Consider the following 24,141-nt stretch of genomic DNA (forward strand, 5'->3'; position numbering starts at 1 on the left):
GGCTTCCTGACCCGGGGGCGCCCTGGGTTGCCGGGCTGCTGCGTACCATCACCGCAAAGCACTTTTCTGCATTTTCAAACGTAGTAGCTTTACTCTCCAGGAAGATGAATGACTCAACCACTTAACTAATGTGTTTTCATACAGTCAAAACAATGGCCTATATATTTCTTTCAGATCTACATATATGCTGGCTCACGCCTCAAACGCTGCCCAGAAGTCACCACCTTCCCTAGATGATATTTTCCCTTTTACTTGGGAGGGGATGAGGGGAAGATGGATCATTTTCGTGATTTTTTTTTTTTTTTGAAAGTCAGCTCCGTCCCTGCAGACTCTGCGCTTCCACCACCATTTCCTGACGGCACTCAGAGGTGAGAGGATCTGGGAACGCCATAAGTCCGCAGACAAAGGGCTTAGCCCCAGCGCCTTGTGTACAAATAACCTCATCTCTACAGACTCCTATGTCAATTCATTTCTCTCTCTCTCTCTCCCTTCCCAGACAACACTGTACCAAGTTACTTTCCAGTCCTGCTCTCTCCTCTCTACCACTATAACCCTCTCACCATCACCCCCTCCCATGCCAAGCTTTTCCCTACAAGGAGCTCTCTGAAATAAAGCTGCTGCTGCAGCAGCTGAGGATGGGCCAGATCCTGTTCTCATTTACCCCACTGTAAGTCTGAAGTCCCCCCAACACACACACACGCTGACTGTAATGCACAATTTACAAGGTGAGTTAGGTCCACCTATAATAAATAGATACCTTGGACCAAATTCACCGTTCGTACACAGTGGGTGCAGGTCCATTGACAACAGTGTCACAGCCATTTTGCTGCAGGGAATTTAGCCCTCTAATAATTGTTGATCCTTATCTGTTGCCTGAGAGATGAATAGACATTGCTCATTGGCTGAACTCACCAGTCATGAAACCCTCTGCCCCTGGGGTTATAGGGAGAGGGCAGCCACAGGCTGGGTTTTAGGAAGCTGGAGACCAGACGGGAACCCCAGGCTGAACACAGGTGCTGTGACATGTTCTAAACAGCACAGGGCCTGATTCTCCTTTCACAGGAGTTTGACCACAGTGTAACTTCATTGATTGTTGAGCAGGGGATCATGCTGCAGTGAGAGCCCCGGGACCACCAACCACAGATGCTGCCTTTACTTTAGAAAGATGGTGACTGGCAATTGTGCAGTTACCAAAGAGGAGCTATACTTCTTTGACCCTCTGCCTAACTGCCTTCTCTGGCATCCATGCTGGGCAAGCCCTGAAGAGCCCATAATGATTACTGTGTGTTCCATTGTCTACACTCCCTTTGTCACGTCCTCCTCCCCATCAGTTGTGTGAGTGTAATGCCAACAGACCCTGTCATCGGCAGGTGGGATTGAACTTGAGACCTCTAAAGTTTAGCATCTGAGCCTCTACTGCATGAGCCAAAAGCTAAGGCAGTAGCAGACTCATCAGTCTCTAGCTGGGCCAGGTGCCACTAGAGGGGCACAGAGCGCCACACAGAGCAGCAATGGGTTACATGGGTTTTTTTGTTTAATGGTACTAAAAATTAAAATACTTCAAACAAACATCCGAGTCTGGACATTTCTCTATCCACATTTCCTGCAGCCCATAGACTCCTGGCAAACTGCCAGTGTTGCCCACTGGCTTGCAAAGTCCAGGCACCCCTGAAATTAGTTTAGAACAGCTTAGGGTGACCAGATATGATGAAGAATCGGCGGAGGAAAAAAAGAAAAAAGCCGAGTGCAGCTGGTGGAGCAAAAAAAAATAAAAAATCCAGTGTTGCCAGTGGAGCGAAATATTGGGACAAATTGCATCCCGCCCAAAGATCAGTCAGGACGCGGGACAAACACCTAAATATCGGTGACTTCTGGTCACCCTAGAACTGCTCAGCCTGCTGGAGTCACTCATCAGTCACTTCCAGGTAGCTTAGATATTGCCACTGGCTTAACCCATGTGTGTTTCCAGACCAGTTTGCAGCCCAGGAATCACACCACAGACTTATCACTTTCCCGTATGTACTTTCCCTAACATTGTGCCATGCACAAATGGGTGAAGCTGTCTGTGAGACAGATTGCATTAAAGCTTCCACCACAGCCCCGTTCAGCTGGTCAGCCCCATGTTAATGAGAACAACAGAATTTGGTTATAAGCACCAGGTATCTCAAAGAGCATGAACCAGGAGTTAGGTACCAAGTCCATTAGATAGCAATCTAGCAGATAGCTACACAGTTTTCAACAAGATTGGGAGGCCTAGGGCGAGATTCTGATCTCTGTTACACCAGTGTAAATCTGGACAATCTCCACTCAATATCAATAAAACGACTCCAGATTTACACTGGTATAAGTGAGATTAAAATTTGTCTCCTATTTAAGGCTGCAACTTACTGAATACTTGGTTGAACAGTGATCAAGGTTCATGATGTCTATTAAATAATTGGAGATAAATCCAAGAGGAAAACTTAAATCCAAACTACAGAGGCACCTCATCTAGTTCCATGTTTGGGGTCATCTCTTATTTTGCTAGCAATGACCATGATTCCCTACTCACTCACTCTGGCTTATTCCAGTGTAACTCCATTGGCCAGAATGAAGTTTCAGGCTAGGACCCCGTCTCATCTATTAACATAGGAAAGGCAGGGCAGGATGGAGCTGGATACCTGTTCTGTTCCAATCAACTCACCCAGTCCTGGTAGGAAACCAAGCCAGGCTACATACCCTGTTCTTCTCTGACGTAAAATCTAGAGATCCTCTATCAAAGCCAGTGACATTACTCTAGATTTGTACTGGTGTAACAGAGAAGAACGGGGCCTTCTGTATGTACAGAGTTCCCATTGCCTCTCCCAGTCTCTGCATTCTCTTTTATATTCAGCACCAATTGTTTGGTCTTCTATGGAAATTAGCTTGAACCAGGACTCCAGCTCTAATACTCCTCTGATTTTTGGTCCCTTTTCTTGCAGGACCCGACCTTCAAAGGTGATGAGGACCTGCAGCTCCCACTGCCTTTAACTGGAACAGCGAGGGCTCAACAGTTCTGAAAGTCAGGCCCCTCATGAGCTGAACCAAATCTCTGGATCTGAAACCCCTTGAAATGTGGAGAATATTAGCTCCAGATCTCAAAACTTCTGGATCCCAAGGGCGAGACTATAGTGATACACGACACTGCTTGACTAAGAGAACAAGACAAGGAAACAGGCTTTGGTGGTGAAGAGCAACTGCTTTTCCCCTGGGTCTCTTGACTCATGCTGCTTTCAGAAGTGCTGTCTGATGCTTCACAAGTTTTCCTGCTCTACACAAAGCAGGAGAGTAAATCCCCTAGAATTTGCTAGGGAGTGGTAAATAATTAAGATGACAGGTCACTGGTTCTAAGCAATCTAGATAACTTGCTAAACTGGGCACAAGCAAATAATGTATATTTTACACGACTCAATGTAAATATATACATATCTAGGAACAAAGAATGTATGGATGGAGGAATCTATCCTGGGAAGCAGTGACTGAAAAAGATTTAGGAGTCATGGTGGATAATCAGCTGAACACAAGCTCTCAATGTGACATGGTGGCCAACAGAATGAATGCAATCCTGGGATGCATAAACAAGGGAACATCGAGTAGCAACAGAGCTGTTATTTTCCCTCTGTATTTGGCCCTGGTGTGACCACTGCTGAAATACTGTGTCCATTTCTGGTGCCCACAATTCAAGAAGGATGTTTATAAATTGGAGTGAGTTCAGAGAAGTGCCACAAGAATGATCAGAGGATTAGAAAACATCTTTTGTAGTGACAGACTGAGCTCCATGAGTCTATTTAGCTTAAGAAAGAAGGTTAAAGAGTGACTTGATTACAGACTATAAGTACCTACTCAAAGAACAATTATTTACTACTGGGCTCTGCGATCTAGCAGAGAAACACATAACACAATCCAATGGCTAGAAGTTGAAGCTAGATAAATTCAGACAGGAAATGAGAAAAAAATTAAATGGTGAGAGTAATTAACCATTGGAACAAATTACCAAGGATCATGCTGGACTCTCCCTCACTGACAATTTAATCTTTAAATCAAGATGGGATGTTTTTCTAAAAGCTCTACTCTAGGAATTATTTCAGGGCAGTTCTATGGCCTGTGTAATACAGGAAGTCAGACCAGATGATCACAATGGTCCCTTCCAGCCTTGGAATCTATCAATCCTATTTACCTTTAGCCTCTCTGCTAGCTAAGGTACCAGTTGCAGGGTGAGGTTATTTTTTAGACAGACTCCTGTCCCACCAAGAAGTGGACTAAAACCACCACCCGTTTTCACATCAGCCACCCAACAGCAGGTAACAATTTTCATTTACTATTAACCTGGGCAGAGTGTAGAGATCTGAAAAGGCTCAAGATCTCTCAGCCCTAACCTGGTGAGAGACACCCAGTTCCTCCACCAGGGTGCTCTTTTATCAACACTATTGTGATATGCTAAGACAAAGATCTACTCATGGCAGAGCAGTGACAAGTTCAACAGGAGATGTCTCAAGGGCAACAGTGCTCAGAAGATTGCAAGATATAAGGGAGCAAATGCAGAAGTGCTATATTCTGGGTCAGCTAGCCTAGAGGCAACACCCAATCTCTCGGCTTGATTCTCTTCTCCTCCACACCAGTGCAAGTCAGGAGTAATCGCAATGAAATCATGTGGAGTCACACTGGAGTGAAATAGCTGTAGGTAGAACAGAATCAAGCCCTCTGAGTAGGCTGAGGGTGAAGAAGGATGATCTTGTGGTTAACACACTGGATTGGGATTCAGGAGATAAATTCCAGACTTGGCCACAAACTCTCTTTGTGACCTTGGGCAAATCAGTTCATTTCTGGGTCTCTGGAACCGATCTGTAAAATGGGAATAATAATAATTCCTTTCTCTCACTTTTTGTCTGCCCCCATCTATTTAGAGTGCAAGGTCTTTGGGGCAGGGACTGTCACTTATTCTGTGCCTAGCACAATGGGACCCTGATCTTGGCTGCTGTAGAACAAAGAAATGCTAACAGTGAGGGGGGGACACATGGTATGCAGGGATGGCCATAGGCTTCCCAAAGACATTTTACCCTGATGTTGGTCTATATCTCCTCTCATTGAATCCAGTTTTACAGTTCAGTGGAGTTTGATTTCATTGGCGTCACTCCTGATTTACAGCAGCATAAGTGAGAGAAGAATCAGGCTGATAGTGCCTGGAAACTGGAATGAAATGGGTATCGCAAGGACATCCATACAAACTCTGGTCACATTAATGTGAGCTGCTCAGAGAGAAGCACTACAGATCATGTGCACTACAAGCAAGCTTATCAATTTTGTCGACTGGTTCAAAACTCTGCCTCAGAACCAAGAGGCTTTGGACCAAGAGTGACATGCAGAAGGTCTTGAGGCCTCAACAGACTCTGCAACAAGACCTAGTGTTTAGGTATGCATCTCAGATTGGTTCAGATTTAGCCACTGATAAATTCCAAAGCCAGACTCCTGGATAGAGTTGTGTGAGCTCAGTGGTTCCTGTTCCCAGGGGTTCATGCAAACAAGTCCTCCAGGATTGACCCATGTGTGTGCACCCTCCTAAATTTCACTTCGAGTTTCAAGTTCAAAATAACCAAACCTCAATGTGATATTCAGCTGAAAAATGATTTTGATGCTAACCCAGACAGTGAACTATGTTTGTTCAGAATGAAAGGTGGAACGAAGCTAGAGAGGCCAGAGTTCAGCTTTCCTAAGGTTTCAGATGTTCAGATCTATGGATTTGGGTTTGGGCCCATCACAGGCAGGCCAGAGTCACCCTAAAGGTCAACGAATCTTCTTGGAACTTTCTGCAAATTCAGTCTGAGTTTCAAATCTGTATCAAGACCCAAAACCAGGTGAGTTTTCAGGGTGTCAGGCTTTGTTGGGAATGTTTGCGCAATTCTGCTGCTGGTTTATTTCCTGGGTAGTTTTGACAACAAAAGGAGCACACCTCGGGCCATACAAGCAGTGTCAGTTCTGCTCTCTGAATAACAAAGGATATTCACAGTTGGCAAGACATCAGAGGGGTGCAGTCATGCAAGCAGGACTTATCCTTCCCCATCTAACGCTAATGACATTGATGGATACAGCACCCTTTTTGCAAGATGGATCCCCAAGGGTTCTAGAAACAATAGATGAGATGGAGGAGTTCACTGCCCCTTCCACTGAAATACCACACCTGTGGGGTAACAGATCACAACTGTATCTGAACGCAGCAATGCCAACAACACTCCTTTGCAGCACGGAACCAATGTTGAGTTCCCGTGTTCAAGCCACTGAAGGGGTTTTCCAGACTGGCCCCTTAGCTCATTGTTGGGGGAAGAAGCAAACTCTGGGTCAAACTCTGACCTAAGTTATAACAGCTGAAGCCTTTGAGGTGAAAGTTGCGTCAGGATCTGACCCTCTCAGTCAGCTGATCCTAGAGCCCAGCATTGGGAGTGACAACAGGTATAAGCTATGGTATATTGTTTGTAGTTTCCTGTTACAGCTGGGAAGGGGTTTCCTGGCCGGAGGGTGAGTTCTTCATCAGAACTCTTTTGTAGCATTTGGCTAGATCTCCCTGGTTAGTTAGTGAATTGGCTCTGTTAATTGTGAGCTTGCGAGTGGACTGCAGAGAGCTGGCTGGCCACATGGTGCTGCCACCCCAACTTGTTTTCAGCTTCTAAAGTGCATTAAAAGAAGCTAAAAATATATTAGAGCCTTTCCTAATGTTAACATTCCATGCAAGCGATTGCAGTGATTACCAAAGGGTTGCAGTGTGATTGTGCATGGGTGGGCAGATGCCAGCGGGAAATCTCTCTGTTAAGATGTTGTCCACTCTCTGAAAAACAGTTTTAAAACCACTGATTTTGTTTTAATCTATCACAGGCAAGTGTTGACTGGAGAAATTGAGCTGCATCCATTTGATCTGCTCGCAATTCATCATCGAAGCACAAGCCAGTCCCCATCAGTGCAGAGTCCGTGTTTCCAGAGTCCCCACTCCTCACTATCCAGCAGGTTCTGGAACCAGCATAAAGTTGTCAAGCAAAGTCATGCTGTGCTCTCGGGGCACCAGCAGCTGGGAAAAATAAGTGACTAAGCCATTTCCTGCAGGAAACATTTTCATCTTGCCTTTATTCCTTGTCACAACTGTCCCTCAGAAAAGCACGTTTTGCTATCTCCCCATATGTCAGCCACAAGCTGTGAGAGGTTGCATTGGAGAGGAGAAGTCCAGCTCAGGTTCTACATGGCCAATCCAGCCTCAGATCCTCCTGCAGGTGAACATCCCCTGTTGTCCAGAGAGCCGGAGTGACGGCGCCCCACATACAAGAGTTGGATCAGACACTTGGCCCAAACAAAATAAATCTTATTTGGGAACAAAATCAATCTCCTGGGTTCACCCAGAAAGTCCACAAACAGCTGGAATCACAGAGCAAGGGACAGAACAAACCTGCTGGGGATTACTGGCTCTGGGTGCGGGAATGGCAACGAATAATGAAAATATGGAAACAAAGAGGGAGCCAAATCCATAACATTCAGGAGCTTACGCATCGGGTGACCTGCTCATTGTTAGCCCAGTTATGCAGCTCTTACTCACAGTAAGTTGCATTTACTCACATGTGTAATCCCTGTGAAGTCAATGGGAGTCTGCCTGCAGCAGGACCTCAGGATCTGGTCCATGAATAATAACGTATAAGTGTTTCCTAATATCCAGCCTAGACCTCCGCCACTGCAACTTGAGACCACTGCTTCTTGCTCTGTCTTGAGGAAGTGTTTGAGACCACCCCTGCAGAATAGTGTGGCAACAGCTCCCGGCTCCCCCGCCCTACAGCTCAACCAATGTTCCTCAGTCCTGACTTACTGCACAGCATCTCCGGGTCACACAGCACCGAGCCGCCTCAGAGCTCTGGCTACGCACCTGAATCCAGGCCTTAATGCCCCTTGCTTTTCCAGTGCCCTCTTCCACCTTCACCAAACTGTGGATGACAGCGTGCCCCAACGCTGACCTGCAGTATGCCCCACTATGACAGTGCAGTGGCCCAGTACAGCTTTGACATAAACTTAAGTCCCAAGCACTATTATTCCCATCCTGGGGGTTACCACATCTCTGCCAATGCCCCCCAGCCCTGATCTAGAACTCCCTGTTATTCCCAAGGCTAGGCTTCCCTTGAGCAAAAACTACACCAGTCATGTCAGATTGGGTAGGTATGGGTGTGTCTTTATGTAGGGCCACGTTCAGCATCAAAGTTAACAGGACTTCGTCTGAGTAAACACTGACCTCACGACTTGGTCCACATGGCATAGGACATTGAACTAGCTCAGCTACACTGCAGCTGCCAACCAAAAGAGAAAAACCACCTACAGCCAGCAACAGGAAAGGCAGCTGTTAACTCATGACAGCTTTCCATGGATCTCCTCTGAAACAAACAGGGATTTATCTATCTGTTAGCCATGCAAACCTCACCTGGGATCCGCAAGGGCCCTTACTGTATTGCCAGTAATAAAGATACTGCAGGCTAAATTCTGCCCTCACATACACATGCGCAACCCCTCGTCCTGTCTTCAAATTCTGCCCTCAGTTTTACCCCTGCAACCTCAGTAACGGAGGGTAGAGTTCAGTTCTGCAGCTAGGCGTCACCAATTGTCATGAGGATGTGAGAGCCAGGAGAGAGAGCCAAAGACAGGTGTTGGGTCTGAAAGGAGCAATGGAAGCATTTTTCTGTCGCTAATGTAAGCAAGATATGAGACTCTGAATACACAGAGGGCTCAGTGGAGTGAGAAGGGGTCATTTTACACAGGTTACTCTGCAGACACTAATGATTCCAGGGGATCCTCTGGAGGAATAGCAGAGAACGTTACAAAGAGCTCTGAGGAAGCCAAGCAAAAAAAAGACATAAAACCAAAATTTCCTTTGATGGTACAAAATATTGCAGTGTTGAAATTGTTTCTAGTTGTCAAGACAGATTGTTCATTTTGATTCATTTCTAAGCAGGTTTAATGCAGCAGGCTTCAGGAACGTAACTAGATTTGGAGAATCACAAGGCAATAGGAGAAATCAAACGGGCTGGGGAGTCACAGAAAACTTTCAGGCAAGGGGATGTTGTCAAAATCTAATTGTTCCCATTTATGACTTTTGCTATTGTTGAGATAGCAGGGTGCTTAACGCAATCCAGTGCCCAATCCAAGTCTGGAATGTAATGCTCCAGTGGCTCTTAACCTTTCCAGACTACTATACCCCTTTCAAGAGTCTGATTTGTCTTGCCTACCCCCATTTATACCTCACTTAAAAACTCACAAAATCAGACATACAAATACAGAAGTGTCACAGACCACTATTACTGAAACATTGCTTACTTTCTCATTTTGACCATATAATTATAAAATAAATCTATTGGAATATAAATACCGTACTTACATTTCAGTGCATAGCATACAGAGCAACATAAACAAACCAGCATCTATGAAATTTTAGTTTGCACTGATTTCGCTAGTGCTTTGTATGTAGCCTGTTGTAAAGCTAGGCAAATATCTAGATGAGTTGATGTACCCCCTGGAAGACCTCTGAGTACCGCCAAGGGTACACATACTCCTGGTTGAGAACCACTGCAATAATCAACTCAACAGGAAAACGTAACTCCAAAGCTCACACACACACTATACAATTGCGCCACTCATGCCTTGCAGCACACATTGCACTGCACACTCACCTTTCAGATTCCACTCACACAAATGTTTGAACTACCTGCACACACATGTACACAGATGCACACCAAATACACACATGTACAGATCCCGAACATCCCCGCATGCACCATGTTTACCACCACACAAAGGACAGATCAAAATAGTAGGGTGATGTGCTCCTGCTCCAGTCTGTGTGAGTGGCCTTGTGCTGACAGAGTGCTGTGCTGAAAACAGCTTGGGCCCCTGAGGTCTCCAAATACCTCCAGGCCCCCTCTTTATTGCAGTCCTGGGTTAGGAACACCAGTTTTAAGCCCCTACCTCTCTCTAACAGGAACCGCCTAATTGTCTCCACAAGCACAAGCTCCCGTTCTGGAAAGATTATCCACCCATGGTGAGACAGCCTCTCATCAACTACCACAAGCTGGCCTATGTAAGGCTTGGGGTGGGAGATGAGGAGAAGGTGACATACTGATTCATGGCCCTTGCAGCAAAGGGACTGGGAGAAGGATGGTACGTGAATGGTTTGGCAGGGTCACACAAGTTCATTCGAGATGGCCCTGGATCAGCAAGAGTACTTCTAGCTCTAGCAGTTTACCCTCCAATCCCATCAGTCTCCCTACCACCTTCTTACTTCCCACTTCAAGTCCAGCTTAGTTTAAGAAGTGGCTCTCTCTTGGGCAGCAGTAGAATTAGAGGTTAATACAGATGGGCTTGTGCGTAAAACACTGTGGGACCCTCAGATGGAAGGTGCTTCAGAAAAGCAGCTCTTGAGGTAGTAGCTGCTAAATTCATATTAGAATTGAGGTGGAAAAAGCAAGGCAAACCCAGGAAACTAGGCACAGGTGGAGGCCCTGTGCTGAGCCATATCATATACATGATAGAAAAAAAAAGTCCCTCAGAGGCTCCTCTCTCTTCCCCTCCCAGAGTTTGTCTTCTAATATACCCCCCGCACCACCTCATTTTCTCGCCTTCACTCTATTATCATCAGGAAGAGCAAGCTCAAGGCCAGTGCAGCACCACCCGAGGCTAGCAGCAGGACCTGTGTGCCTATAAAACCAGCAGAGCGTTCTGAAGGTGGAGGTCAGTCTGACTAGCATATGGAACAGTAATACCATAAACACTGGAATGTCTGCACTCCTTGGGAGGTGCCTGCTACAGCTGGAAGAAACCCAGAAGCCATTACTGAGAATTCTTAGGGCTTTGGGTAATATATCCTACTCTCTGACCATTTCCCAACTTGCTGAGCAATAGCACACACCTCTGCACCGCACCACACATAGACCCACAACCCCGACTCTCTGTAACCTTGGTTCCAATTTTATTACCACATTTGCTAGTGGGTATTTACAGCGGGACATGACAGGGATGCAATCCAACAGTACATGTGTGGCTCACGGTCCTCGGCAGATTAGCTAGCTTGTAGGAAGAAGACGTGCATTAAAGGCACTTGTACAGCGCTACGGATTCAACCTGTTGGCAAAGGCCAGTCAGCCATGCTTTGGACTTGCAGCATTTTAAGAATGATGAATTACTAACTTTGGGCAGAGCATGTGGAAATGCCTTTATTCTGTGAGAATGTGAAATGTTTAACGTTTGAGGGTTGGGTAAATGAGGATGAAGGGGTTGGGATGCCATATGCCGTCTACAATTGCTTAAAGTAGGGAGAGGCATTGTTTAGAGCAGCGGCTTCAACCTTTTTTCATTTGCAGAAACATTTTCAAATGGAGGTGCGGACCCCTTTAGAAATCATAGACACAGTCTGCAGACCCCCAGGGGTCCATGGACCACACGTTGAAAGCCACTGGTTTAGAGTGATCCAAGGGAGTATAAAACTTTTATCCAGGAATGCAATTAAGCACAGGAAAGGTTAGGATGGTTACTCAACTGTGAGATCCTTTACACTGTAGTCTCCCTGGAGAAGTGGTGAAAGCCCCATTGCTCAAGTCATTGTTCCCCGTAGGCTGTTTTTCAATCTGGCTTTGGGAGGGGGGATGGATAAAATGACTTAATAGGTCTTTTCCTGCTCTAATTCCACTGACTCTACAGTACCTCATTGTCTGAGACCGGGCACCACCTCTGAGTGAGCAAAAGGGGAAAAAACAACAACAAATATTGCAAAGCAACTGGAGGTTGATGCCAGATGTTTCCCCCTAAAGACATGCCCCTTTTCTTTGACCCTTTAGCAGGAGTTTGCTGCTCCAACCCTACCAGGTTTTGCTGACAATTCCAGCTGCTTAGCTGGGCTGGGGCAAAAATCAGGGAGATTTTCTAGAACCATCCCGGAGAAAGCATCACATTCAAAGTGGAAAAGTGACAAGCACAAGAGCTGGGAAGTTCTCCCGTCTCTTTTGGCGGGTGACACTGGCTGGGAATTACTGTGCTTTGGAGGTTTGCTAGTCCTGCTGCAGTCAAACATGCCCTGCAGTCAGGGGTGGGAGAAAAAGGTTGGAGAGGAGGCAACCTGAAACTTGGATCGAACAGAACCTTGTCCTAGAGATGGGGCCAGAGCACCCCCACTATGACTGTCAACCCTGGATCCACCCCCACCCCCTGCAAATTTTGGGGAAGTTCAGATCCAGGAATGAACTTCACAGCTGCTCCTCATCTCTTCAATGGGCTGACCCAGAGCACCAGATTCAAACACGCCTCCTGCCAGCTTTGAAAGGGAAAGGGGCCAGCAGACAGTGGAGACACTGAGGCCTGGTCTACACTACGCGTTTAAATCGATTCAAAGAGCGTTAAATTGATTTAACGCTGTACCCGTCCACACTACAACGCCCTTTATATCGATATAAGGGCTCTTTAAATCGATTTCTGTACTCCACCCCGACGAGAGGAGTAGCGCTAAATTCGATATTAACATATCGGATTACGGTTAGTGTGGACGGAAATCGACGTTATTGGCCTCGGGCGGTATCCCACAGTGCACCACTGACCGCTCTGGACAGCAATCTGAACTCGGATGCAGCGGGCAGGTAAACAGGAAAGCCCCGCGAACTTTTTTGAATTACATTTCCTGTTTGCCCAGCGTGGAGCTCTGATCAGCACGGGTGGCGATGCAGTCTCAAATCCAAAAAGAGCTCCAGCATGGACCGTACGGGAGATACTAGATCTGATCGCTGTATGGGGAGACAAATCTGTTGTATCAGAGCTCCGTTACAGAACACGAAAATGCCAAAAGCGTTTGAAAAAAAATCTCCAGGATACACAGCGCTGCGTGACAAGCGTAACGGGAAGCCAGAGACTCAAATGGACGCTCATGGATAGGATGGAGGGTACTGAGGACTCCAGCTATCCCACAGTCCACAGCAGTCTCTGAAAAGTATTTGCATTCTTGGCTGAGCTCCCCAATGTCTGTAGGTTCAAACACAGTGTCTGGCGTGGTTCAGGAACAGCTCCTCAGTTTTCCCCCCCCCCACCACGTGAAAGAAAAGGGAAAGAAATCATTTCTTGACTTCTTTCAATGTCACCCTATGTGTACTGAATGCTGCTGGTAGACCGCGATGCTGCAGCAGTGAAGAGCAGTATCCGCTCCTCTCCCTCTCCCCTCCCGGTGGTAGACGGTGCAATAGGACTAGTAACCGTCCTCATGAATATCAACATGTTGATCAATATCATCGAGGCCAACATTGCTGGTTACTCCCAGTAGATAGACAGAACGGCTAATAACCAGCTTCATCATAGCAACTGGGGGCTTCAGCCCCTCCCTTTCCTGTGTAAAGAAAAGATTCTGTACTGCCTGGACTGTCATAGCAGCAGCATGCTGGGCTCCTCTCCCCACACCGCTTAATGTCCTGCCTGGACTATCATCGCCCGGGAGGCTGCCTCCCCTCATTTTATGTCACTAAACACTCAGTGTTTCTTATTCCTGCATTCTTTATTACTTCATGACACAAATGGGCAGGACACTGCCACGGTAGCCCAGGAAGTTGGGGGAGGAGGGAAGCAACGGGTGGGGTTGTTGCAGGGGCACCCCTGTGAATACTGACACGGAGCAGCTGTGCTCTGATACACTGGTCCTCTAATACACTTGCCCTTATTCTAGGCAGGACTGACTCTATTTTTAGAAACCATAAGGGAGGGATTGACTCAGTCCCAAGTGAGTCAATCCCAATTTTGCTTTTGCGTTGCGCCCCCGGCCGATTTCAGCCAGGGGCACTCATGATAGCAGCGGACAGTACAGAGGGGAGAGATAACCGTCATCTCATTGCCAGTTTTCTCCGGCAGTAGACGGTACAGAACGACCGGTAACCATCTCTGCTATCATTGCAAAAGCAAGTGAATGCTGCTGTGTAGCGCTGGAGTATCGCCTCTCTGTCCGCGGCATCCAGTACACATACGGTGCCAGGAAAAAAAAAAGCTGAACGGGCTCCATGGTTGCCGTGCTATGGCGTCTGCCAGGGCAATCCAGGGAAAAACGGCGTGAAAGGATTGTCAGCTGATGTTTTCCGGAGGAAGGAATGACTGACGACATTTACCCAGAACCCGCGACAATAATGATTCAACCCAGAATTCCAAGGGGCGAGGGAGACTGCGGGAACTATGGGATAGCTACGGAAGAGCTGCCCACAATGCAATGCTTCAGAAATCGACGTTAGCCTCGGAGCATGGACGCACAACGCCGAATTACTGTGCCTAGTGTGGCCGCATGAAATTGAATTTATAATATCAGTTTTATAAAACTGATTTTAGCTAATTCGATATTATCCCGTAGTGTAGACGTGGCCTGAGAGGAGCACATCTCCTGTTTCCACTCCTCCTGCCGCAGGCCCAGCTGGCGACCCATTTGTGGATCACCAGCTGATAATATTGCTCTGAGAAACCACCTGTGGTTCATCACAGCCAACAATTGAGCTGGAGGAGTTACAGAGCTGGAAAGAGGGTGGGGCCATAAGCAGGGGCACGGCTGTGGGGAGGAAAGCACTTGGTCACAGGCAGCAATCCAGTGCTGAATTACTGAGGACTTGCAATCCTGGGGACTGGGGCTTACTAGGGGGGAACATGCAGAAAGGCCCCCAGCAAGAGACAGAAGGGCCACTCTCCGCCAGCCTTCCAGTGATAGTTTGATCTCTCACCTAAGACAACAGCGACTCCACCTGAATCAGCATAATGCTGTCTGAGGGGGAAGCGAAAAGGCAAACCACACTCTGCCAGGGTCAGTAGTGTGGACACACTCTGTTGTCCTTCAGCCAGTGCGCTATAAATGAAATAAACAAGTTGCTCCCTCTGCGTGTGGCCAGCACGTAGCACAAAGGGCCCCCATTCCTGACAGGAACCTCTCAGAGCTACCCAGAATTGAACTAACAATAACAATAGTACCATAACAAAGGGCTCTACTGCAGACCGACAGGGGTTCTCTCTCGATTTACACCAGCACGGCTGAGAGGAGAATCAGGTCCTGAGAGGAGTGGAAAGCTCCCAAGAAAGCCTGTTCCCAAGGCATTCCGAGCCTGATCACCAGACTGAAGTTGTCCTTTGGCTGCTTGTCTGAACTGAGTCCTTTGCAGCTCATTAGTGACAGCCACTGCCGGTCTCACATGCTTGTCGGGCAGGAGCTATCCAGCTCTTTGGAGGCTCAACCCTTCCTGCCTGTGAGGAGGTACAGCGCCAGTTTCCAAAAAGTTCAGTCCCAGCCTGACTCTCCTCTACCCTTTCCCTCATGCAGCCCGTCAGCCACTGAAAATCTCCCTCCTGCGAGAGTCTGATATGACAGTTTCTATTTACCCACCAGGCTGTGCTAAGAGATCAAACAAACCCTCCCCAGTGCCTCTATCCAATGAGACGTAGCAGCGAGGTCTGTTTGCAAAGGGCACTGTAGTGCCAGAGCGTATTGCTGCATCTCCCCAAACAGCTGCACAGTGAACAAAAACCTCCTTCCATAGAGGGCTGTTAGACCGGTCTTCCTGCAGCCCCCTCCTCCCAGCTGTCTGGTGCTCTTAAATCTCCAGGCAGCCCCAGTTCCTTACTGGCTGCTCTAATGCTTGAGCAATGCTGTGGATGATGCACCATTAGCCAGACATATTCAATAAATCAGAATCCAATTACCAGGTTAAGGAAATTGGAAGTAAATGTAATTAGCCCAGGCCCCTCCGCATGCTGTGCCCTTGCTTCCTCCCTTAATGACAGCTTTTCTTTTCCAAAGCACTCTAGACCATGTCACGCGGCCAGAAAAAAAACTGACACTTGGCTGCAGCAGCCAGACCACCACAGGGCTTGGAGAAAGGGTCAGTCTAGCTGATTTTCCCTTTAAAACAGGGCAGATGGTTAATATCCTCTGCATTAATTCTCTCCAAGAATAACAGGCTCTATGCTCAGCTATAGCATGTGTCCATCAGGGCTGTCAGCTCCCCTTCAGAGCGAAGAGCATCTGGCCTCACTAGGCAAGGGAGTGAAAAAATTACAACAGAAATTGTGCTACAGAACTGGTGCGATGTTATCATTAGAGATGGGTTCAGGACCTAGCCTTAGGAGCTCAATTGGGGAAATTAAGGCTGGAAGTTTGGCTCCCACATTTTGGTTCTCCCTCTTTACACAGAGGCAATTTAGGAATTTCAAATCCAGACCCAGGATCAGATTCTGATCCAGATTCAGACCAAGGGCTCTGGTGAAGGCCTATCTCTACTTATCAGAGTACAGTAACTCCTCTCTTAATGTTGTAGTTACGTTCCTGAAAAATGCGACTTTAAGCGAAACAATGTTAAGTGAATCAAATTTCCCCATAAGAATTAATGTAAATGAGTGGGTTAGGTTCCAGGAAAAAAAATTTTCACCAGACAAAAGACTATATTATATATATACACACACGGTATGTTTTAAATAAACAATTTAATACTGGTACACACTGATGATGATTGTGAAATTTGGTTGAGAAAGAGGAGTCAGAGGGTGAGATATTTCCCTTACTGCTAAATGATGAACTAGCAATTGGCTGAGCCCTCAAGAGTAACTCTCCCACTCTACAAGGCAGCAGGAATGGAGGGAGATATGCTCATTCCACCTTTAAGTACACTGCCTTGTTCATTAGATCAGCTTGCTGAGACCCCAGCTGCTGCCAGCAAGCTTCCTCTGTCCTGAGCCCTGGCGTGTCCCCCCTGCTCTATGGAAGATGGCATAAGCGGGGTGCAGGAACAGGGGAAGGGGGACACCCTGACATTAGCCCCCTCTTCCTTCCCTCCCTGCCGCACAGCAAGCAGGAGTCTCAGGGAGCAGCTCCAAGGCAGAGGGCAGGAGCAGGACATGGCGGGGGGAAAGGGACAGCTGCAATTGCTAGCCTGCTGGGCAGCTGCCGCACAGGAAACTTAGGAGAGCAGGGAGGGCCGGTCCACCCTGGTTCCAAGCCCCCACCAGCTAGCTGCAATGGGCTGCTCTTCCTGCAAGCAGTAGACAAAGCAGGTGGCTGCCAAACGATGTTAGAAGGGAGCATTGCACAACTTTAAACGAGTACGTTCTCTAACTGATCAGCAACGTAACAATGAAACAACGTTAACCAGGATGACTTTAAGTGAGGAGTTACTGTACTAAGGATTCTGGCGGTTGGATGGGAACTACATTAGGAGCTGAAGGTTGGGCCATGTCCTTGGAAAGTAAGCAGAGCCCTGCTATAACTCAAACCAAATGAATTGCAGAGAGAGAAGCAGGACTGGGGAGCACAAGGGAAAGGAGTTCTAATTTAGTTCTCGGAAGGAAGGGTTCAGATTGCCCCAGCCGCTCCAGCTAGGTCAGATCCCCTTCCCATACATCAAATCCACCCTAGGTGATACCATCCAGGAGAAGATGCAGCTTCTTCACTGTGCTGCCAAACCAACAAGCCTCTGCTGTCTCTTCTAGTGCAAACCCTTTAAATAATTCTTTGCACCACTTGTCACTGCCCTGCATGAAGAAGCACAGAGCTGGGGGCCAGGAAGTCCTGGTTTCTAATCCTGGATCTTCCCCTGGCCATCTAAGTAGCCTTGGGCAAGTCCCCAGTGCTTGTATTGCCCCATGTGTGAGTAAGGTACTTCACAAGGAGGTGGAGAATCAATTAGTGATCATTTGTTCACTGCACTGAAAGGAATACTGCTTAGAACAGGGGCGAGCAAACTATGACCCATGGGCCGGATCCAGCCCCTCAGGGCTTTGGATCTGGCCCGCAGGATTGCCCCCTGTGGTGCCATGGGCCCTGAGCCACTCTCAGAAGCAGCTGACACCACATCTCTGCCTCCAATGGGTTGCCCTTGCCTCCAGGCACAGCTCCCCACAGCTCTCATTGGCCAGGAACGGGGAACCACAGCCAATGGGAGTTTTGGGGGAGGTAACTGGAGGCACAGCAAGGGCAGCGCACATGGAGCCCTCTGCTCTCCTCCCCCCTAGGAGCCACAGCACTTCCTGGAGCAGCGCGACATGGGGCCAGGGCAGGCGTGCAGGGAGCTTGCCCTGGCCCAGGTGCGCGCCGCTGCCACCCCGAAGCCACTTCAGGTAAGCGGCGCCAGGCCAGAGCTCGAACTCCTCCTGGACACTGCCCCCCAACTCCCTGCCCTAAGCCCCCTGCCTGCACCTCGCACCCCTCCTGCACCCCAACCCCCTGCCCTGAGCCCCCTCATATGCCCCGCACCTCTCCTGCACCCCATCCCCCTGCCCTGAGCCCCCTCCCGCAATCTGCTCCCCTCATGCACCCCTTTCCTGAGTCCCCCATACACCCTGCACCCCTCCTCTGCCCCAATCCCTTGCCCTGAGCTCCTTCCTGCACACCGTACCCGCTCCCACACCTCGCACTCCCTCCCGCACCCCAACCCTCTGCCCCGGCCCTGCATACAATTTCCCCACCCAGATGTGGCCCTCGACCCAAAAAGTTTGCCCATCCCTGACTTAGAAGCATAGTCATTGGTCCCAGTTGTATTCCCTAGATGCCCACTCATGGAGATCTCAGCTCTCCCCTGTGAAAGATGGGATGGAGACAGGATAGGTCTTCGTAGGGCAGCATTCACTCCCTCTCTGCAGGACCCCAAGGAGGGTTCTCTGCAGGTCTGGGGATCTAGGCATGGGGAGTGGGTGGGATGTGCTTCATCCTCCAACAGCAACATGTGATTAGGAGAAAGGTATTAGAGCTAGAGGCAGTGGGTAGTGTCACAGGGACCTCTGCTGGCCAAGAGAGTCCTGTGAGCGCGGCCCCACTGGAATTGCACCGGCAAGAAGCTGGCCTGGCTCACAGAGCCTTATGTACGGCCCTGGCCTCCCACAGAGTCCTTGAAATGTATGAGGATCCCGGGGCTCCAAGGGACTGCAGGCAGCCCCATAGAAAATGCTGCCCCAGCCTCATCAGAATGACAAGGGAGAACACTTCGTCAGAAGAACCTCAGGGAGATTCCCTACCATAAGTCTGCCTACAGGAGGGGACGATAGGGGCTGCTGTTGCTACATGCAGCTGACTGAAGAAGTGACAACATGTGCCGAGCAAGTAGGATATAGCCTGTGGCAGCATTTCCCCTGAAGAGCCTCGTGGGGAAAATGGGGATTAAAACTGGGTGAGTTCTTGTAAAGGAAAGTGCCAGAATCCTTTGCCTAGCTATAGTGAAATCAGGCCCTTCCAGGCCCTCCCAACCCTTCAGAGCTGAAAGCACTCAGCTGCTGCCTGTCAGTTTCCCACTGTCATTAGGGGAGTCCATCACCACTAAGTCAAGCTGCACTGTAATTATGAAAGATGACAATCCCTCAGATGGCCCAAATCCACCTGCAAAGCACCATCCAAATGCCCCTCCAAAGCAGAGAGTGAGTTTCTTTGAGTGTGCCACTCAGGAGCCCTTTCCTTTGGCTGATGGAGAACTAGCCAGATAAGTTCTTATATTTCTCCCCCACCCCCGCAATGCCTCCACTTTCACTCTGCAATAATCCCTTCCTCCCTTTATTAACGCTTGCCCTGCTGAACAAAATAGCAAGCATCTGTGCTGCATTTGGCACCTCATCTGATTTGTTTCCTCCGCAGCACAAGATCTCCTAGGGCCAGAAGGGATCAGTGCTGGTAGTGCGCGCGCGCGCGCACACACACACACACACACACACACACACACACACACACACACACACACACACACACACTCTCTCTCTCTCTCTCTCTCTCTCTCTCTCTCTCTCTCTCTCCCTCTCTCTCCCCTGTTCACTCAAAATTCTGCCTCCCTTGGAGGAAGGTGAAGTCTATATTTCCTTGAGAATCTGAATGGAATCCAATGGCATTCACCCTCCTGAGCAGGTGAAGTTTTCAGAGGATAGGATGTCAGCGTCATACATGAGACTAGACAAACACAAGGGGGAAGTCTCATCCTAAGAAAATATAGACCAAATCAGACACCTTCCTCTTCATTTGTGGGTGGATCAGTGACTTTACTGTTTATTCAACACAAGCACCCATAAACTAATGAAAGGGGCACTCAATAAATTTAGGACTAACCTTTAGGTTTGGTTTATACTGAATAAAGCGGGAGAGGTCACAAGCATCACAGAAATAGAATGAAATCACACAGTTGCCTGTCTCATGATATTTGGTGTTTCTCTAAAAGCCCTGGCTTCAGGAGGCACATGATTAGGAGGCAATATCTGCTTTCACTTTTAAAAAGTGAAGTTTTTAACCCTAATGGTTGTAGAGAAAAGCTTGAAAACAGGACTTGAATGCACCCTAAAGGAGCAGAAGCCAGAAGGGAAAAAAAAAGCACTCAGTATTTATTTTAAGCCAATCTCATGATTGTATGGACCTATCTCACGCTTTTGGAGGTCAGCATGAAAATCAAGAAACATTCTTTTGAAAATTTCAGTGCAATCAGTAGGGATTTTTGAGGATTTAAACATCCCCTTCCAATTTGGGAAAAAAACTAAAACAGCATTATTGTGTTTGCACAAGAAAACCAGGAATAGAAACGGACTGTAAACAAGAAGTAAAATTGACTGGTCTAGCTTCCCTGCCCTGGTGAAATGCAAACAACATATCAAACAGCACAAAAGCTGTTTCAATTAGTTGTCTGAGGTGATATTAGTAATGCATGTAATGAAATTATTTTTAAGTCAATATGTCTTATCTCATCCGGGTCTCTTTGAAAACAAAGATATCCCCTAGGTAGGTTCCCAATCCAAGAACACAGTGTGCCATGTCTCTGGCCCATTAATTTCCGCCAAGTGTAGGTTTTTTGTCTCCAGTGCACACTTTTAAGGAAGGGCCAATCATGTCCCTTTTTGACTAGTGCTGCCTGATCAAGGAAGAGGATGGGAAGGATACAAGAACCTGTAATGCCTGGTGTCGCGGATGGCACGGTCACTGGGAATCCTCTCGCTCTCCCGCTGGTTAAAGGCATAGAGGCGGTATGGGTCCTCTCCACCCTTCCATTTCCGGGCACTCAGGTACCTTCTCTCTTCAAACTGATCCCAGAGGTCATCCCAGTCGACATCTGAGCCCTGCACACACAAACATTGAACCCCATCAGAACATGGAGGCCTGCACGTCACAGGTGTCTCTGGGTAGAGTGCAGTGACACCCAGCAAATGCTTAGCAGCTCCTCAGCACGTGTGGTCTCTCGCGCCCACTCACAGATAGTAGTTGAAGTCAATTGAGTTGCACTGATTTACATCAGCTGAGGATCTGGCCTGCTACAGATTAAAAGGACACGACTACCGGGGACACTTAGCACTGCCCTTTGGCGGCCAGCTCCTCAGGCAAACCTCAGCACCATCCAACAGCCGTGATTTGCTTGGTTAAATTATATTGTATGTTTTAATGTCTTCTCACACTTGTCAAATATTCAGCCTCCTGCAAGGCATTTGGGCTCAATCTGCACTTCCTTTCAAATGGCTTGGTGCAACATCTGTGAAACACTGATGAAACACTGCCTGCTCACTGGCTTGGTGAAACTCTGCCTGCTCAACTGGACTAACTCCCCTGCCTCCACATTATTCCAGACAGCAGGGGGTCCTGCTAAGCAAGACATTTGGGGATGAATCATCCCCACTGTTTGCTCAGGTACAGAGGAGCCACAGGGCTACAATGTTGCTCGCCCCCCGTACAAGAGTCAAAGTGTCCTTTCATTAAGCAGCACACAATGGCTCTGGCCCAGCTCTGAGGTGGCTAACGCAAGGTGCACTTGATAAGATCACATCGTTACAGCAGCACAACCTCTTTGATCTCAGCCTTCGTGTAATACAGAGCAATTCAAACGTGTACAGTAATTTCAGCACCAAAGAAAATTGTGATCTTATCGAATAATTGATCTTTTTTTTGTTACTCCATCTCACAGCCGCTCTCCCCTGCTAATGGCACAAAATGAAGCTTTTGAAACAGGCGATTTTTATCCCATAATTGATTTTATTCACATTGGACAGCACATTTTCCATGTTAATAGGAAGGGGGAGGGGAAGTGATGGCTCTTGCAAATGAACAGCCTGTATCCCATACATCAGTTTAAGCAAAAAGGGCTGGATGGAGATTCCCCTGGAATGTCCCTTCTCATGCTGCAAGGCCGTTGGAGTGAAATTTAAGGGAACACAGGCCACCTCCAAAGGCACGGCACTGCTTCAAAGCATAAAGATTCCCTGGTCCCTCAAGACCTCTATGGTTTTAACCAAAGACGGCTTTATTTCTTGTCCTCCCTCCGGAGCACTCCCAATATTTCTTAGGCTTTGGCTACACTCGAAACTTCAAAGCGCTGCAACTTTCTCGCTCAGGGGTGTGAAAAAAACACCCCCCTGAGCGCTGCAAGATACAGCGCTGTAAAGCACTAGTGTCAACAGTGCTGCAGCACTGGAAGCATGGCTCCCAGCGCTGCAAGCTAATCCCCAAGAGGAGGTGGAGTACCTGCAGCGCTGCGAGAGCTCTCTCCCAGTGCTGGTGCTGCGACCAGACTCACACTTCAAAGTGCTCCCGCGGCAGCGCTTTGAAGTTTCGAGTGTAGCCATAGCCTTACTGTTGCTCACCCTGTTGGGCCAAATTCTGATTTCAGTTACACCAGCATAAATCAGGACCTAACTCTGTGATCCTCTGTTATTATGATCAGTGACACAGAGATCAAAGTCTGGGCTGTTGAATGTAAACTCTTCAGAGCAGAGACTTCAAGGTTTATTCTGACCTTACACTGGTGTAACCCCATTATTCGCCCTGGAGAATACTCTCTTTCTTTCTGTTCCCTGGGGGCCAGATTCACCCTGCTGTAACTCCAGCTGAGTCCACCTCCACCAGTGAAGAAATTATCCCAGAAAGAAATTTGGCCTTTGGGTTCCATCTGGTCAATTTACTAAGCAGAAGAAGTGATTCCCCTCTTGCACCTACTAAGCCCATGCAACAACAGAGCAGCAAGCTCAGTTCTATCCCAACCCTGATCTAAGCACATTATCAGGCTTGGTCTGATCGCAGAAGCTTTATTACCAGCCACGCGGCAATAGGCAAGAAGACCATGACTTTATTTTCATATCCCAAGGTGAGCATACAGTTGCTGAGAGTTATAAAAATCTTTTAACTTGCAGACGCAGCACATTCAGCAGAAGGAATAAATATGGTGCACCACAACGTCATTTCTTACAATTGCTTTTCTGCTTACAGCTGCTCTACCTGGGCTGGGCTGCCTCTGATGACAATCACAGAACAGTCCACCTTACTGACCATCAGTCGGCATCCCAGGACACCAAGAATGAAGGAAAGTTATTAAAATGTTAAAGCCACTCCAGTCCATCGGGAAGTTTATGAGCAGAAGGCTATCCATAAAAGTTTGTAAGCTCTTGGTAGGAGTGCAGAATATTGTGCAATAAATATAGTTTATGTTTTTTTAAGGCATCTTGTAAAACATGATTTACCAGCACTGTGAAAGATCAGGAAAAACTGAGCTGATTGCATCTCAGAACAACTGAAGTCCTGAAATTTACAAGAGGACCCTGAGATTCCATCTCTGCTGAAAAAAAAGGTCAGGTTTAGATCCTAAGCTGAAGTTGTGTTTTTGAAAAAAAGTTTCATAAAACTTCATATGAATAGAAATGTTTCCATTTTAAAATGGCCATAAAAACAGGTCATTTTTTTTTAAATGTATATGAAAGTGTTACTGAACTAGACAGGAGACCCAGAAAAGGGAATGGACTGTAAACAGGAAGTGAAACTGACCAGCCAAGTGAGGGAAGAGCAAAAATTAAACCATCTGCAAAATTACAAAATTTCTTTCAGCTTTATATAGAAGTAGTAATATAGTGTGGGCCTAATTCTCCATTGCCCTGCACTTGTGTACTCATTTATACCAGTGCTCAAGTGGATGTAGGGCAGGACAGTGGAGAATCAGGACCTGCATTGAGAGATTTATCAATACAGCATCCCTTTAAAACCGTGGCATAGTGGCAACCTATCCCTGTACAGTATGGCTAAGTGGCTTGGCCCGTTGATCTCTGAATAATTATGATGCAAGAGAGTGTGGGTAGTGGGCAAGTCTCTGCCAGCTTGAGCTTGATGCTTGCCAAGTTCCCATGGCATAA

General features: G+C 47.6%; 1 protein-coding gene across 1 annotated transcript in view; it reads right to left on the reverse strand.

Annotated features, from left to right (window-relative positions):
* GALNT14 (polypeptide N-acetylgalactosaminyltransferase 14) overlaps positions 1-24,141 on the reverse strand; it is a 201,701-nt gene that overhangs the window by 104,834 nt on the left and 72,726 nt on the right. The window contains exon 2 of the mRNA XM_032798229.2: positions 20,924-21,093. Within this exon, the coding sequence (XP_032654120.1) occupies positions 20,924-21,093 (170 nt within the window). The remainder of the gene's footprint in view (positions 1-20,923; positions 21,094-24,141) is intronic.

The sequence above is a fragment of the Chelonoidis abingdonii genome, chromosome 3 (genome assembly GCF_003597395.2).
Source record: "Chelonoidis abingdonii isolate Lonesome George chromosome 3, CheloAbing_2.0, whole genome shotgun sequence".
In the NCBI taxonomy this organism is placed as follows: Eukaryota; Metazoa; Chordata; order Testudines; family Testudinidae; genus Chelonoidis; species Chelonoidis abingdonii.